Genomic DNA, 14,560 nt, shown 5'->3' on the forward strand with positions numbered 1-14,560 from the left:
AGGAGGGGGTCAGACGGTGAGGGATGTTGGCAGGGCATGTATGGGATTCAGCAACTTGGCATTGGTGGTCGTCGGGGAGTGGCTCGTGCCAGCTGAGTAGAAGTGAACTAGTGTCAGGGTTTAACACTTAGGAGACCTGTACATGATAGTAATCAACCTTCCCGTTGTCACCCTGTGTTCGTGTCCCTGCGGCATGAATACTGAAGGCTGCATACCTAGTTTTTTTTCTTCTGACGGTCCGCTGACCAGGCGAGTCCTTTTTGATAAGCTGGCAGGGCCTCGGTGCGCTCAGGCGGATATGCGCTGGTTCGAGAAGTGCTGCCGGCTGCGTGGGTTAACCCCCGCATACTTCTCACGGTGGAATGAGCAGGAGAGGTCAACCGGCAGACTACAGCATAGGCGAACCGAGGTTTCTTACAGAGCCCGGCGTCTGCACTTACCTCTGAATACTTAGGGGCCATTGATGGGCCTAGCCTTTCATGACTTGACCCAGAAGGCGCGCTCTTGGCGGCACACCGGTCTTTGGCAGGCTTTGCACCAGAGGTGTGTACTTGCTCTTGGCGTCCCTCTGCATATATCCCAGGGTACTCCGTGTCGATGTCATCCGCACGGAAGTTGAGCTGTGGTCGGATGCGTGAGGGAGAAGTGATCTGTCCTGTCCGCTTCGTCGCAGGGTATGCTGCATCGAGCAACCACTTCTCTCCGTACGTGGCCTGACTGGCCTGGCCGTTCACTACATGAGCCAAATAGTGCTCGCGTCGACGCGGCAGTGTCTCGTTTTGAGCCAAGCACTACCCCAGACCGCCGAGCTCTTAGCGTCTCTGTGCGTCTACGCCAGAGTACTTCTCGCTGCGTTTATTCGCCCCGCAGTTGAGCTTATAGTTCAGTGCCTGCGGCAGGCAGTTCTGGGGAGTGATCAACCCGCGCAAGCCTCACCGAGCGCGGAGCCTGGGAAAGAGCGGGACTTTCAATATGGCTTCTCGCAGATACTCAGACGGCAGGGCAGGACTTCTGGCAGCGTTAGTGGCTACGAACTTGCAGGGAAAAAGACGTGTTTCCACGAAGACTCGCAGATGAGCGAGGGCATGGTACGGTGTGTTCCAGGTGGACGCCGAGGCCCTGGCGAGCGCGCAATTCCCACCGTCCTTGCAGACCGTAGCGGCGTACTGCCGGACCGATTCGCGGACAGCGACTTTGGACAGAGGTCGGTATATGAATCGTGTGGAACATGTTCAGGAGTGCTTACTTTCGATCTTGTTCAATCAGGGGAAGTAAGCGACTGCGTTACCGTTGCGCCACGCTTGAGCCCGGTCTCCAGCGAAACCAACTGGAGGAGTGGTGAAGGGGAGTACCGAGGTTTTACTCTTTTTGACGGTCCAAGCAGCATTTTTAGCTCAAGCCAGCGTCCTGGAACGGCAGTCGAGCGACCGCTGAGAGGCGCGGTGAGCAGTGAGGAACTGGATTCGTCCGCAAGCGACGATGCGAGTTTGCTGGAGGAATTTGCGGGCGACCCGAGTTCTGCAGTCAGTGGAGATGGAGCTCTGGAGCATCTGAGTGAGGTCCCCGCTGCCGGCAGGCGCTTGGCCTCCCCGAACGGTGTTCGAAAGAAAGGGTGTTCTCCATCGCTGCTGCCGAAGAGAAGAGAGCGTCAGGCGAATTGCAATCCAGCCGATGAGGACCGTCGCGGTTTTCGCTGCTCCAACCACAGTCGGACTTCCGTCGACCACGGATACGTGCAAGCGCTTCTGGAGACTTTGGAGAAATTCAGTCTTGTCGCCGACCAGGCTTTGCTTCAGGAAACGTTCGAAGCCGTCTTGCCGTTGCTAACCGTCGTTATTGTAGTAAGAAGAGGGTCTGGGCGTTGTTCACACTCACGTGTCAAGTTGGACAGTAGGTCACTAGGTAATACAATTAGTGGTCGCGGGGGTTGCATCCAGCAATGTAGGGCGTCGCCCAGTAACACTCTCCATGTGTATTTTCGGGCCGCTGCTTCACTCAGACGCGCTTTTTTTCACTCTGTTGGCCTGGTTTTGTCCTACTCTATCTTCGCAATGCTCGTTGGTTGCCCGTTCAGACACCGCTGAGTGACGGAGAGTGTGTGGCGGCGGTCTCGCTCCTCGTCGCGTTGCTTCGCCGAACTGGCAACTGCAGCCTCCCCACTGAGCGTCTCCGTGTGCTGCTGCGGTGCTTTCTGGCCCACTTGCAACCGGTTCTCCGACAAGAGGATCAGGGGCTCCGTCTAGAAGTCATGCGGGCTGTGGGCACACTCGGAGCCATCGGCCTAGAGACGTACTGGGCATTGGGCATCTGCGGCGGCACTGAGGCGGTGACAGTTAGAAGGAGATACTCCCAGAGTATCATAGGGCTGTACCCAGTTGGAGACCGGGTTGACCTAGGAGCAAGAGGACCACTGACCAGTACCAAGGACACCTCATTCCCCGCCGCGCGGCGGGATGAGATCTCGGCGGTTGTGCATACTGAACGTGAGCAGCAAAGAAGACCTCGTGTGCGGGAGGAGGTTTCTCCTTCCCTGTTCGGTGCTGCTCGGGGGCTTCTTGCCATACTGTCACGACACCGACGGCCGACGGCAGCAGTGTGAGGCGGGAGGCCAGATGCAAGCTTCCGTCCCCGCGGCTTTTGGTAAACGAGTCAGGTGATTTTGCGTGTCTACCGCTTTCCGCCTTTTGAGTGAGGCAAGTGCAGTTGGGTATAGCTGTGTAGAGATGGCGAAATCTATAGCTTCGGGCCAGCGCTGCACGCAAACGTGCGGTTTGGGTCCACCTGCTGCAGTCCGGATTTGCACATAAAATTGTAAGTAGGCGGGCGTCCAGCTATGGATTTCGCAAGTGCGTGCTATCTGGTGGGTGCGGTGGTGTTCTTTTGTAGGGCAGTCTGTCTCAGATGCATTTTCCCCCCCCCCGCTGCTTGACTTGGGATGTCCGGCTCGGCCCATATGCGGGGCAAAACAGGCCTCCTGGACTTTCTCTTTTTGTCGTGCGTCGGCAGGTGCTGTGCCGGGCACATGCGGTGCTGGCGCGGATTGCTTTTTAGACTCCATGACTCCTGTGGTCAGCTCGCAGCAAACTGTGGGAAAAAGAGGCACGCGCCCTAGCGCAGGTGTGGCTGATGCTGCCGGGGACCTCATTGGACAGAACGGTAAAGCTGCGGGGACTTCAGAAGAGTTGGTCGGGTGATTGAGCAACCACGAGTGCTTGTACAGCACTGGAATCCCATATGAGGTTTGATGCACCGCTGTTCGGTCTGGTATGGGCATGACGCGGGAAGGCCCGCCGATGACGTGCGTTACAGCCTCGCTGTTGCAGTAGCCAGTTCCAGCGCGGGGGTTCTTGCCTACCTTTGGACACGTTGTTAGCACTTCTGGAAAGGCTAAACATACGCTCTTCACGCCTGGGCGTGTCCTGCCGTGCTGACATCTTCTAGCGGCTTCCACCGGATTGTACACCTGAACACGTCCGTAGTAAGCCTCACGTTTCTTGAGTGATAGTGTCTTGCCCCGACAGTGACCCTACTGCAGTAAAGCAGCAACAGGTGTTGCAGTCTGCGTGCCTGTTTCGCAGTAGACGTTCTATGGTGCAATTTGCTCGTGACTCCACTGCCCCCGTAGCTGTCCTCCCCCGGTCTCTGCAGGTGCCAGCTGGCTGAGCCTACGGTGTGTCGGAGTTTTGTTGAGCGTCATTCGCGCTCCTACATTATCACATGCTCACCTCTTGGCGTTCCTCTCGATTGCGAGGATCCTCCGGGATTCGGGGACTTCAGCTGCCTTTCGATCTGCTGGGGATCTCTTCAACAAGGCTAGGATTATTCGACAGTTCAAGGGAGACGCACGGCTAGAGCCTGCTGCAGCTACACCAGAACCGGTACCTACGAGGGACGGAGAAAGTGGGATCTGTATTTCTCGGAGTACGGCATTGACAAAGATCCTTCCACAGTTTCTGCGCACAGCGGTCTCGATGCTAAGAAGTTCGGTTTCATGTTTTGACCGCCGCTATTCTATTCTTTCGGCCCTAATGAGTCTCTCTTCCATGGTGAAGGAAGCTCCAAGCTCAGAGGCTCTGCTCCTTCTCGAAGCTCTTTCTGACGCCGTCGACCGTTGTGTCGCCGATCTACGTAGGGAGAGTAGCCACTCTCCTCACACGCGTCTCTTTGAGGGGCAATCGGTACACCCCTTAGTGGCACCTGCTGCCGCAGGGTGTGCAGACCAGGGACGTGAGTTGCCCGGCTGCCCGAAGCCTCGTTACTCACATATGTGTCCCAAGGCGACGTGCCGTGGCGGACAAGATGCGATGGGACAACCGCCTCCACATGGTTGCCTTGAGGACTTGTCCAAGACCTCCATAGGCGGCCCCGGCTTGAGAGGAGACAATAGCCCACAGCCCCAAGACAGTTCACCACCCTTTCCTGCGCCGATTCGCGGGTGGACGGCAGCTGCTGTAGCTGCAGTTACATCTAGGCGCAGTGCCCCGGAGACAAAGGCAGTCTGCGGCAGTCTTACTAAGAAAGCCTTCGTTCGTCGCTGGGATTTGTGCGCAGAGGGAGCGGGTGTCTCTCCAGAACAGCAACTGTCGACGGACGGGCCGAAGGCAGGCGCACAGGGCTCCCGAACAAACTGCCTGTGGCCAGAAAACGCCGTCAACCTGTCGGAGAATGAGGGAAATGAGTCACGCCGCACGGGCACAGCGGACAGTCCGTGGTGGCCACCAGGCAAGAGGTCAACTGCGGAGAAGGAGCTCTGGGTGATTTTGCCACTGTTGGAAATTCTGCTTTCGAAGCTTCCAGAGCGAATCTCAGACTACAGCCGCCGTACAGCACAGCAGATCCATGAACTGCTATACAGTAGGAGGTGCTGCGCAGACACCTCTCTTGCTGAGCGCGCCCTTCTGACCCTTCGCCGCTGCGGCACGCTGCTCCGACCGACAGTAGGTCCGCAGCTTCACGTCCTCACACAACTCTGTACCGCGCCATGCGTTTCGTATGGTGCAGGTACTTTCTCAAGTGGTATGACTGGCTGTCACAAGTGGCCAAGTTCCCCATGTGATAGTCAGTTGGACCGATGTCAGAAAATTGAATCTCCGTCTCTGGACTGCGGTTGTTGTTGCTGCTCGCCGGCTCCTCTGAGCTTGCGCCTCGCAGTGGTGAAAACGATAAGAACACTCCTGACCTGCTGCGGCTTCCCGCTTCTTATAGGTGCTATTGTACGCAGGCTCATGGACATTCTCCGCTGTTCTGGCGAAGACCGCGCCCCAATTGAACTAAGGCAGTCTCTTCTGGAGACTGTCGGAACCATGCAGCAGCAGTTTCCTGCCGAAGCAGGACCGTATGGACGGTTGCTGAGCAGAATCATCCTTTCCACTGGACCCGCGGGCGAACCCTCGGCCAGTTCTCAGTCGGCAACGACTGAGCAGAAGAACGGGCAACCTTTTCCGGCCTACGATGCTAACTGCAGAGTGCAAAATGCCGGACAGGAATGCGACTCAGCCTCTCTAAAGGAAGGAGGTTCTTCATCCTCTGGGGGAGCGCATGTGTCCGCGCGGCTGCAAGTCAAGCCGAAAGGCGCATACACCGTGGGCCATCACATTGAGGAGCCATCCGCAGAGCACTCACCCAAGACAACCTCGTCCCCGCGCAGGCGCTGGGCGTGCCCACAAGATGCGGCAGTTGAAGCAAAGGAAGGTGTTCGCTTCTGTGGTTGCGGCACAGCGCAGCTGCCGCACAACCTGGTGTCTGCAACGGCCAACGACTGTCCTTCCGGAGTGGAGAGATGTGAAGAGGGTGTGGCGTTCCGGGAGGGTGAGCCCCAACAGAAGCAGGCTGCAGATGAAGATGTGGAAGGCTGCGCGCTGCTACAGGACAAACGCTCCACTAGCAAGCGCGAGGGCCAATCGCGTCAGTCCGACCAGCAAGGCTGTGTCTCGGAGGAATGGAACAAGCAAGGCGAGATTCGAGACGAAAAACGAGGCACGGCTCGTCGTCGCCGGAGCAGTGTCCGGGCGAGAGCGCGCGGTCGCGGAGGTCCCCGGCCGGGCCGCCCTCAAACTGCGGCCGAACTGTGGAAAAATTGTGATTTGTGAGTCTGCGTGATGAACTAGCTGTTCAAATTGCTTTACAACTTCTGTTGCAGCTGTCTCAGTCTGGTTCTTTCTGTCGGTTGCGCCAGTGGCCGACTGTGCGTTCGTGGAGCAGCCTCTCCCCAAGGTGCTGCTCCACCACCACACAGTGTTGTAGCACAGTTTCGATGCAAGGGCTGCTCTCGGGTCCTTCGTTGGAGGTAGCGACGAGCGTGCCCTACGGGAGGGCAGGTTAGCCGCACTCGGAAGAGCAACAGGCTGGTGGAAGGGTGGCTTGAAACACTCTCCTGGCAACGTGCTCGCTTTGTCCGTGATTGAAGGTGTCCCCATGCTCGCTGGGAGCCCACCACCAACCAAGCCTTACTGCGCCGTACAGCCTCGGGCTTCTCTCCAAGTGTACGTCGTTTTTCCCGGCCAAAGAAAGTACGGACTTTTTGAAGGGCAAATCCGGTCTCCGCCAGTTGTAGTTGCCTATTGCTCTCTGCCTGTCGACTGTTCAGTAATACGAAGACGGAGTTACGCTGTTGGTTCCGTAGTATCTCCGTGGCGATGCTCAAAGAATGCCGCGCACCGGCTCTAAGGGCCTGCCTTCCGGTCGCTCTGCACGAGCCCTCGGTCGCCGCGGCCCTTGCACCGGCTGCGTTTCTCACGTACTGGGCCGCTTGCTGCAGCAAAGGGCAGCTGCAGTTGATGCACATAGTCGGGTGAGCTGGGCTTAAGGAATACGCACCTAGGCGCCGGGAGTTCGGGACCTCTGTTACTGCCAGCAGCTGCCGCTTTTCCGCCAGAGAGCTGCTGCGAAAGCAGTACAGACGACACTTTGGAACTGTGGTGTTACTCCCGCGCTGTGTCCGTGGAGTTCTTGCTGTCAGTTGTTCTGTCTGGCCCTATGATTTGAGGTCCCGTACTGAGCCAGCTGTCTCTGTTCGACCGGCCCCATGAACAGCAGTGCTGAGTGTTTCATACGACAAGCGCTCCGCTGAAATGTGTCATCTTTTCTTGGCAGCGGTGCGCTTACGAGAGATGCTGTCCAGAGCGGCTTGACATATAAATCTGTTAGTACGTCGTGTCCTTCTTACTCTTTGTGTTCACGGCGTTGTACGTCCGTAGATTAAAGCGGGGTTTCTGGCTTGAGTTTGACATCGAATGTGGGCCAAGTCTACGTGATCTCCTGGCGATGGGGGACACTCTCGTATGTCTCGTGTCAGGCTAGCGGTCCTTTCAGATGTTCCTGTAGGAGGTTGTCCCTCTCCTCGTGATTTTTTGTCTGCGGCCGTGACCACTTATATGCACGTGGTTGCCGTCTCTACCTGCTAGGAATAAAACGGCTAGTGCTTTTCTGGGTGCTGATCTCAGGCGGGCTTTCCGTCGCGTCTTGCTGTCCTCCCACATCTCACTCTCTTCCCTTCACCAGATCCTTAATTTTGTCGAGCTAACGGAACGCCAGCGGTGGCCACTCCCTGTCGACACACAGCTGCTTGCGGCAGTTGCTGAGAAGTGTCAAGCCTATGCGAAGGCTGTGAGGTACCGCGAGGAGCTGTGGCTTGCCGACCCAGGTAACCACCTGTCCTGCTGTTGCGGTCAGCAGCCAAGTCCTCTAAGAGCGTTTGTGAGACCTCGATACTGGCTGTTGCGGGAGTGGGCGATGTCTCTCTGCGGTTCCCTGTCTGTTATCATTTTTGCATCCGACGGCAGCAAACTCAAGCGGGAGGGTGTCCCGGGCGTCTCAGGTGGTTTTCTGTCGTGGTACGCGGTACCAGAGGATCGAGCCCCAACCCAGTCGCTGACAGTGCATGGAGTTTCCCAAGAATCTTGAACGGGGTGTCCCAGCAGAGGCACTGCTTTCTTGTCTGCGAAATCTGAATGCTTAAGAAAAGTTGGTGAAGAGCTCCTGGAGTACAGCTCTCTGGCATTACTGTGCAGACCTTCGCTTTCGGCTAAATAGCAGTCTTGCGCCTCACACGCGTGTTGATTACTTCTCTACTTCGGAGGAACGTTCTAGAGGCCGTAGTTCACTGCGGGACCAGTCACTCTCCATGACCCACAGGGTTGCTTAGGCTGCCTGCTTCTAACTAGGCGAATTTGTATCTCTGATCGGTTCGCCACTTGGTATCTGAACTCCGCATTCTCAAGCAAAACTTCCCGAAAATAGCGTCTGTTGAACAGGCGGAGGTGGCGTCCACGAACGTTTGTGAACAGGCGGATCTGTTGAAGCTCTTATCCGACTGAACAACGAGCTACATCGTGTGGAAGTGGCCCGCGGCGTGCTGGTGCACGCGCAGAAGAACCTGAGACTCCCAGTGAAGGAGTGCTGGTACGTGCAGCTGAACGAATGGGAACAGGCTCTGGAGGCGTACGAACAGCGCGAGCGAGAGGACCCCAACAACGTCGAATGGCTCAAAGGAAAAATGCGGTGAGCAGACTTGGATACGCTCAGAGCAAGGTCGGACTGAGTCATTCGAGCGCTCTTGTATGATCTGCCTGTGGCACGCAGCGCTCACCCCGATACTCCGCGAGTTCACGACAGCACTGCTCAATAGCGGGGTGCACGAGAGATGATGCCGCAAGCGGCGGTGCTTCCTATGTTCCTGACGCGCCGTCCCATAGGAAAAGGCCGCTTCTCAAGAAAATTGGTCTCGCGAAGCATTCTCGCACCTTCTTTGGTCTCGGTCTCCAGTTCGCGTGCCCGGAAAGGTGCTCTGTGTCGACTGCGTCTTCTGGCATTGCTGTACAAATCTCTGGCTGTAGTTGAGTGACAGTCGCGCGAGATTGCCTCATACCCGCGTCGACAATATTACATTGCCTGGCAGGTGTCTGGGGGCGCTGGGCGAGTGGGAGAGGCTGGCGCTCGTCGCGGACGATCTATGGCGGGATATTGACACTGAGGTCCCCGAATCCCCTTCCTGCTTCGAGCATTCATCACCACAGAGTGGGACATTCGGTGGACCCTACCGATCACTGGAGGAAACCGCACAGACGCCTACGTCTCAGGACAGATCAAGGGCTTGCAGTTCATCTATGCCCTTCAGCCGGCTCGGGGGCAGTCAAGAAGCGGTGAATAACGAGGCGGCCGGGAAGCGTAGTAGTTCGCAGCGTGGCCAGGGGGTAGGCCTCCCTCGGCCACAAAAGTTACAAAGGGCTGGAAGCTCGCAGTCACATCTGGCGGAGAAGAGGCGTGAGACGGCGAGCTTGGCAGCATCGGCGGCTTTCCACTTCAGAGATTGGAAAGGGTTGCAGCGCTGCGTCCAGTGGTTTCCAGTAAGCCTCCGACAAAGCGCGTTCTGAAGCTAAATTCGTTTGCCGAAGGCCAGGGTGACGGTGTCGGAGGGGAGAGCGTGTTGTGTTCGGCTCTTAGTGCATTCAGCGGGACGAGACACGGACGAAATAAGCGTGGTCTGTGGGTTCCTGTGACAATTGCTTGCCTTCAGTCGGCAGACTCCTACGAAAGAGCATTCTACACGGCAGTCTTGTGCATCCAGCGGGGCGATTTCCCGGCTGCACTTGAGAGAATTCAGCGAGCCCGACAACTGCTCGACCCCGAGTTAACCGTTTTACTTGCGGAGTCTTATGAGCGTGCGTACCCCGCGCTCGTATCTCTCCAGCAACTTGCTGAGCTTGAGGAAATTGTCGAGGCGCATGAGCTGCGACGGAAGAGGCATGAAGAACAGCAGAAGAGCGAGGGCACCTGGAGGAGCGCCGTGGAATCCGACTCCCTTCGCACGCAGCAGTTCTTCAGACACGAGGAGGAAGACGACGAGGAGCAGGAGGCGGTTTTAGACACCTTGCAGCGTTTGTGGCGCACCAGACTCGCGACTTGTGAGGCGCGTGCAGACACGTGGCAGGAAATTCTACGGGTGAGATGCTGGGCGCTGCGCTGGCCGAAGTGTAGAAGGCTAACGCGCTGGCGGTTCTTTACTGCAGCCAAATCCTGGAATTAGCCTTAGGTGGCACTTGGTTCCGCTCTCAGGACTTCTCTCAGGACTTGCTACCTGCTCAAGCGCCTTCGCTGTGCACTGTCTGGAGACGTGAAGGTGGCAGATCCGCGCCAGAGGTCTCTGTTTTATGAATAGTTTGGATTCGGAGTGCACAAATGTGTATGCCAGGACGCATCACAGTTCCAGCGTGATGTGATCTCGATTGCGTTCTCGTGTATTCGTCCTTGTGCAGGTCCGGTCGCTTATCCTACCTCCTCACGAGGATGCCGCAACTTGGCTGCGTTTCTCGTCGCTTTGTCGTCGCCAGCATCGTGCCCGACTGTCGCTGGAGATTCTGAGGTCCTTGCGAGGTCACCACCACACACGCGGAGACGTTCGTGTCGCCCTGGAAGCGTTCAAGGTCCTTCACTCCGTAGGACGCCGCCTGGAGGCGCAGCTACTGCTGAGCAGCTTCTGCTGCGGGTTTGTGACGGCCTTCTTCAACGGCCAACCAGAACAGCTCTTGTGTCCTCAGGGTTCTGACGTACCGATCTGCGTCGGTGCAGCGAGTCTTCTAGAGTACCGCGCTGTCACTCCATGGACACAGCATGGCAACCCAATGTGTTCTAGTCAGGGTGCTTCGTTCCATGCCAGGCCCGTGGACCCCGGTGCTTCTGCTGTTATCATCCCGGATTCCGTTTCTTTGGAACGGAAGTTTTTCGAAAGAATCAGAGAGACGCCACTGTCACGTGACGGAAGCAGGGGTTTTGAACACTCCGTATTGCGGCTGAGACAACAGTTGATGAAGATCGTGCACCCAGTTCGCTGCTTGCCTAGACAGATTGTTCTCGTCATGTTGTTAGATGAAATGGGAGACAGAGACGTTGCCGGATGTCTTCGCGGAAGCCTGGGAAGTGCTCTTGAAGGAGTACGGTCGGTCTGGAGAAGCGGAGAACTGGCATCCGAAGGCGTACAAAATCTCGGCCACTCTGTCTCAGGAGGCTGTCCCACTCCTAGTCTGTCGGCAGATCTTGGTGACACTCTGCGTGATGGCAGAAGGGTTGCAGATCGAAAGGGGGGGTCGTACGAGGACGCAAGCTGGCGACTCTGCTTAGACATGTGCAGCCCAGACTTGCACGGAGGATTGAGGCAGTGGAACGTCGGTTCCGCCACTGGAGTGACGAAGGACGAGGTCCTCAGGTTGCTGTCCACTAGTCATTTGAAGCTTGGTAAGCCCGTACTTATCCCGTAGCTTTCTTCCCGAGAGAGACATTCCAGGAAGCGTGGGGGGTTAAAAAGTGAGCTGGATCTGGCTGCAAGTTCTGTTAGCTGTCGTGTGCAGTCCGGGGGCTTTTTGTCTGTGTCATCGCGACAGGAAATCGATTTTAGAGAGCTGCGCTTAGTGTAGGTGTGCCAGGCCCTCCTCGGCTCGAACGCGACTCTGCTTACAACGTGGAGTCTGTCGAACCTCTTACCGGTGCTTTTGCAGAGTCGACTGCAGCGTCCTGTTGCCTCTCCGCTGTCTTGCAGCTCAGTGGACCAAGGATATATACAATTCGGGTAGAGGGGGGCCTTTCCTTCTACACGACGTCAATTCTTGCTGCGTAACTGGAACCCGGAATCTTAGGGGCGCTGTTGGAGGCGACAACTCAGGTAGACGGGCGAACCACGGCTTGCTAACCCCCCCTCTTCGTCTTTCGACTCCTTCTGACACAACCGCTGGCGTCCTTGCAGAAGAGTCATGGGCTTCGGATGTAGACGCGGTCTTCCAGATTTTGCATTGGCAGCGGCGTGCGGTTCTCCTGCAATTTAGTAGTGCAAAGGCTTGGTCCGCATGGGCTATCACGAACTTCCAGGTGGTCGAGACTCTAAAACGGTCAACGCACTCTCCACAATCCGTGCCCGACAGCACGCGCCTGTTTCCTCTCGAGTGTCGTAAGCCGGGCTTGGATCATGATTGCGGGTTGGGTCCATGCGCAGTCACATTGGGAACTCCGTCTTCGCACCTTCCCAGCGGAAGTTGCGCGGCAAACTCTTCTCCCTCGGCACGGTCGTCAGAGACTGAATGTCTTGTCAGGCACTACAGCTCTCGGGACGGCTCGTACGGGCGGCTCCGAGTCTATCCCGCATCGACAGCTGTCAACTGTTCTGGCCTTTCACTCGAATGGCGCCACGCAGAGTTTGACAACGGTCTCCTATGGGAAGCCCCCTATGCCGACAGCGCTATGCTGTTGAATCAGCCGCCCTTGCTGCCTGAAGCTCTGCGGAATCCGCACTCCGCTTGTAGTAATCCGTCTCAAGGCTGTCGAGGTCCTGATATCGGTTCTTCTTGCAGCCGAGAGGCGAGCTGCCAGGCTCCTTCCTGTAGGAAGCCAGCTGACCTCTGCGCAGTCCGGGAACGTAGCACCGGCGTTGAACCTGCTCTCACAAGCGATGTGGATGCGCCGGACCGGCCAGGTGGCCGGCCCCGGAATGTCCCAAGAAGCGATGAGGAGACTGACTGTGGTAAACCCTCGAAACAGGCTGTCCTGAGAAGTCTCTTGCCGCACTTCGTTGTCGAAGCAGTTAGGGGGTTTCTGAGATCTATAGAACTCTGCCCCATCAGGAGCCAGCAGGACGTCCTGAGATTGCTTAAGCTGTGGTTCGAGGTAAGTAATTCTCTCGGAACCGCCGGAGTGGTGCCCCGCCCCTCCCACGTTGCAAGAGGCTTCACAAGTCTTTTTCACTTCATATGATTCTCTTTGGTACGTCTGTTGAAAGGGTTTCCCGGCTGAAAAACAGTACCCGCCGCTCCTTCTTTGGGCAAGTCTAAAGGGCCCAACCCAAGGGGACATGCGCTAACAATGGGGTAAATAGACTACCCGGCTTACAGTGTTGACCAGAGATCAAACCGTCACGAAGTTCTGCTCGACCGCGCCTCCGCGACTGTAGTTTCGGCAGCGCTGTCGGGATGCACTCTCGAGTTCAGGAAGTGTGACACGCAGCAGGCACCGGAGGAATTACGGCGGGACGTGTGTGCAGTGATCTTGGTGTCCACAACCCCGGTCGTACTCTTCAGCCGACTGACTCGCCGGAGAGAGTGCAGTGTCCCTGTCGTTCCAGCTGCCACGTCGAAGTCGGAGCAGCACAAGCATGAAGCGTGACTGCTCCGCCCACTACTAGACAGCGACTGCAGGTTTCGTCCTTGGCGGCAGCGTGTGCTCAAGGCAGTCCCGTGAGTTGCCAGCTCGCACGCCGGTTGTTGACTGTTGAATGCGGTGCGTACCTTGCTGTTTGCTCAGCACACGGACATCCCTGTAGTGAGCTCTCTGGTGCAGCAGGGCGTCTACACCGTACCTCTTGCCACCTGGTTAGACGTCTTGCCTCAGTTGCTGGGGCGGCTGAGTTCCGCGAATTCTTGTCTAAGAAGCTCTCTAGTTCATCTTCTCGGAAAGGCAGGTACGGCACTGAGGATACGTGTCTTCTATGTTTGCCTGGGTATCGCGGAGCGTGGCATACCGTCTACTCCGGGCTGTACCGCTTAGTTGTGATTGACGAAGGGCGCCTTGTTTGCCCGAATGCAGCTCAAGTACACTCTGTTGTCGGTCCTGAGAAACAATAGTTTGTGAGGAATGCTTTTTACCTCGAGTGTGCGTTCTCGGCTGCAGTGGGGTAGACTGCTGTGTTCAGCCCTAAACAGTGGTCGAGAGGGGCTCATATATCTGTCCGACAGTGTCACCCAGCGGGCTGACGGTTGTCGGTAAGCGCCGCCTTGCGACACCCCTGACCATACGGCCGTGGCTTTGCCGAGACGACGCGTCGTCGCGAGTGTGTTCTTCCATGTGTGCTTTAGCCCGCAGCTTTCCTCAGGAGCTTATTTTCCCTGTTGCCGTAGCTAGCAAGAGCACGAACGCTCTCCTCTCGTCCTGCGCCTGTACGCTTTTGCACATCATTGCGAGCCAACGGCGTGAGCTGGTCCAACAGGCAATGCTGGTTAGCCAAGAACTCGTTCGTGCTTCAGCGCTTTGGGAGGAACGCTGGCTGCGTTGTCTCGAACAAGCTAGCGAGGCTTACCACACTGCTCAAGACTGTCAAAAGGTGGTCGAGATTCTTGAACCCATGCACGCGGAGATCAGTCGAGGACCCCAGGTAAGAGCCCGCGTTGTCACAGGCTCACAACAGCCGTACAAGCAGCAACACATCTTAATCACCTCAGATGGTTTTCGCCACTTGTCCAGGGAAATCATTCTGTGTGCTTAAATAATCCTTGGTACATCGCCACGTAAGCGCATATGCTAGTCGCTTTCCGGCTAGGCCCGGGGCCTCAGGTCCGGCAGGCTCGTTACGAGCGGGGCAGGAAGGCACAACTACACGGCGTGTCAACCTCAGCACCACCATCGAATGACTGGATATAGGTGCATACGCCTTCTCCTCCGAACAGAAACCGGAGGGCTTGGAATTAGGTCTCCTTGGAGTTGTTCAGCGCAGGTGCAGGGAGTTCGTACGGGGAGAGATAACTAGCTATGCATCTGCTGGGATGACAGGCAGCCTTGTCAGAGCAGAACAGCCGCTCGCCCTCGT

At 56.9% G+C, this 14,560-nt stretch overlaps 1 protein-coding gene across 1 annotated transcript in view; it reads left to right on the forward strand.

The window, feature by feature from the left end:
* Window positions 1-14,560, forward strand: part of CSUI_001692 (target of rapamycin) — a 28,730-nt gene that overhangs the window by 9,580 nt on the left and 4,590 nt on the right. The window contains exons 6-18 of the mRNA XM_068061897.1: window positions 674-1,841; window positions 2,075-2,483; window positions 3,007-3,156; window positions 3,649-6,085; window positions 6,587-6,790; window positions 7,443-7,642; window positions 8,286-8,499; window positions 8,897-9,344; window positions 9,515-9,940; window positions 10,254-11,229; window positions 11,531-12,648; window positions 13,282-13,438; window positions 13,833-14,128. Of these exons, the coding sequence (XP_067926126.1) occupies window positions 738-1,841; window positions 2,075-2,483; window positions 3,007-3,156; window positions 3,649-6,085; window positions 6,587-6,790; window positions 7,443-7,642; window positions 8,286-8,499; window positions 8,897-9,344; window positions 9,515-9,940; window positions 10,254-11,229; window positions 11,531-12,648; window positions 13,282-13,438; window positions 13,833-14,128 (8,139 nt within the window). The 5' untranslated portion in view covers window positions 674-737. The remainder of the gene's footprint in view (window positions 1-673; window positions 1,842-2,074; window positions 2,484-3,006; window positions 3,157-3,648; window positions 6,086-6,586; window positions 6,791-7,442; window positions 7,643-8,285; window positions 8,500-8,896; window positions 9,345-9,514; window positions 9,941-10,253; window positions 11,230-11,530; window positions 12,649-13,281; window positions 13,439-13,832; window positions 14,129-14,560) is intronic.

The sequence above is a fragment of the Cystoisospora suis genome (genome assembly GCF_002600585.1).
Source record: "Cystoisospora suis strain Wien I chromosome Unknown contig_674, whole genome shotgun sequence".
Classification (NCBI taxonomy): domain Eukaryota; phylum Apicomplexa; class Conoidasida; order Eucoccidiorida; family Sarcocystidae; genus Cystoisospora; species Cystoisospora suis.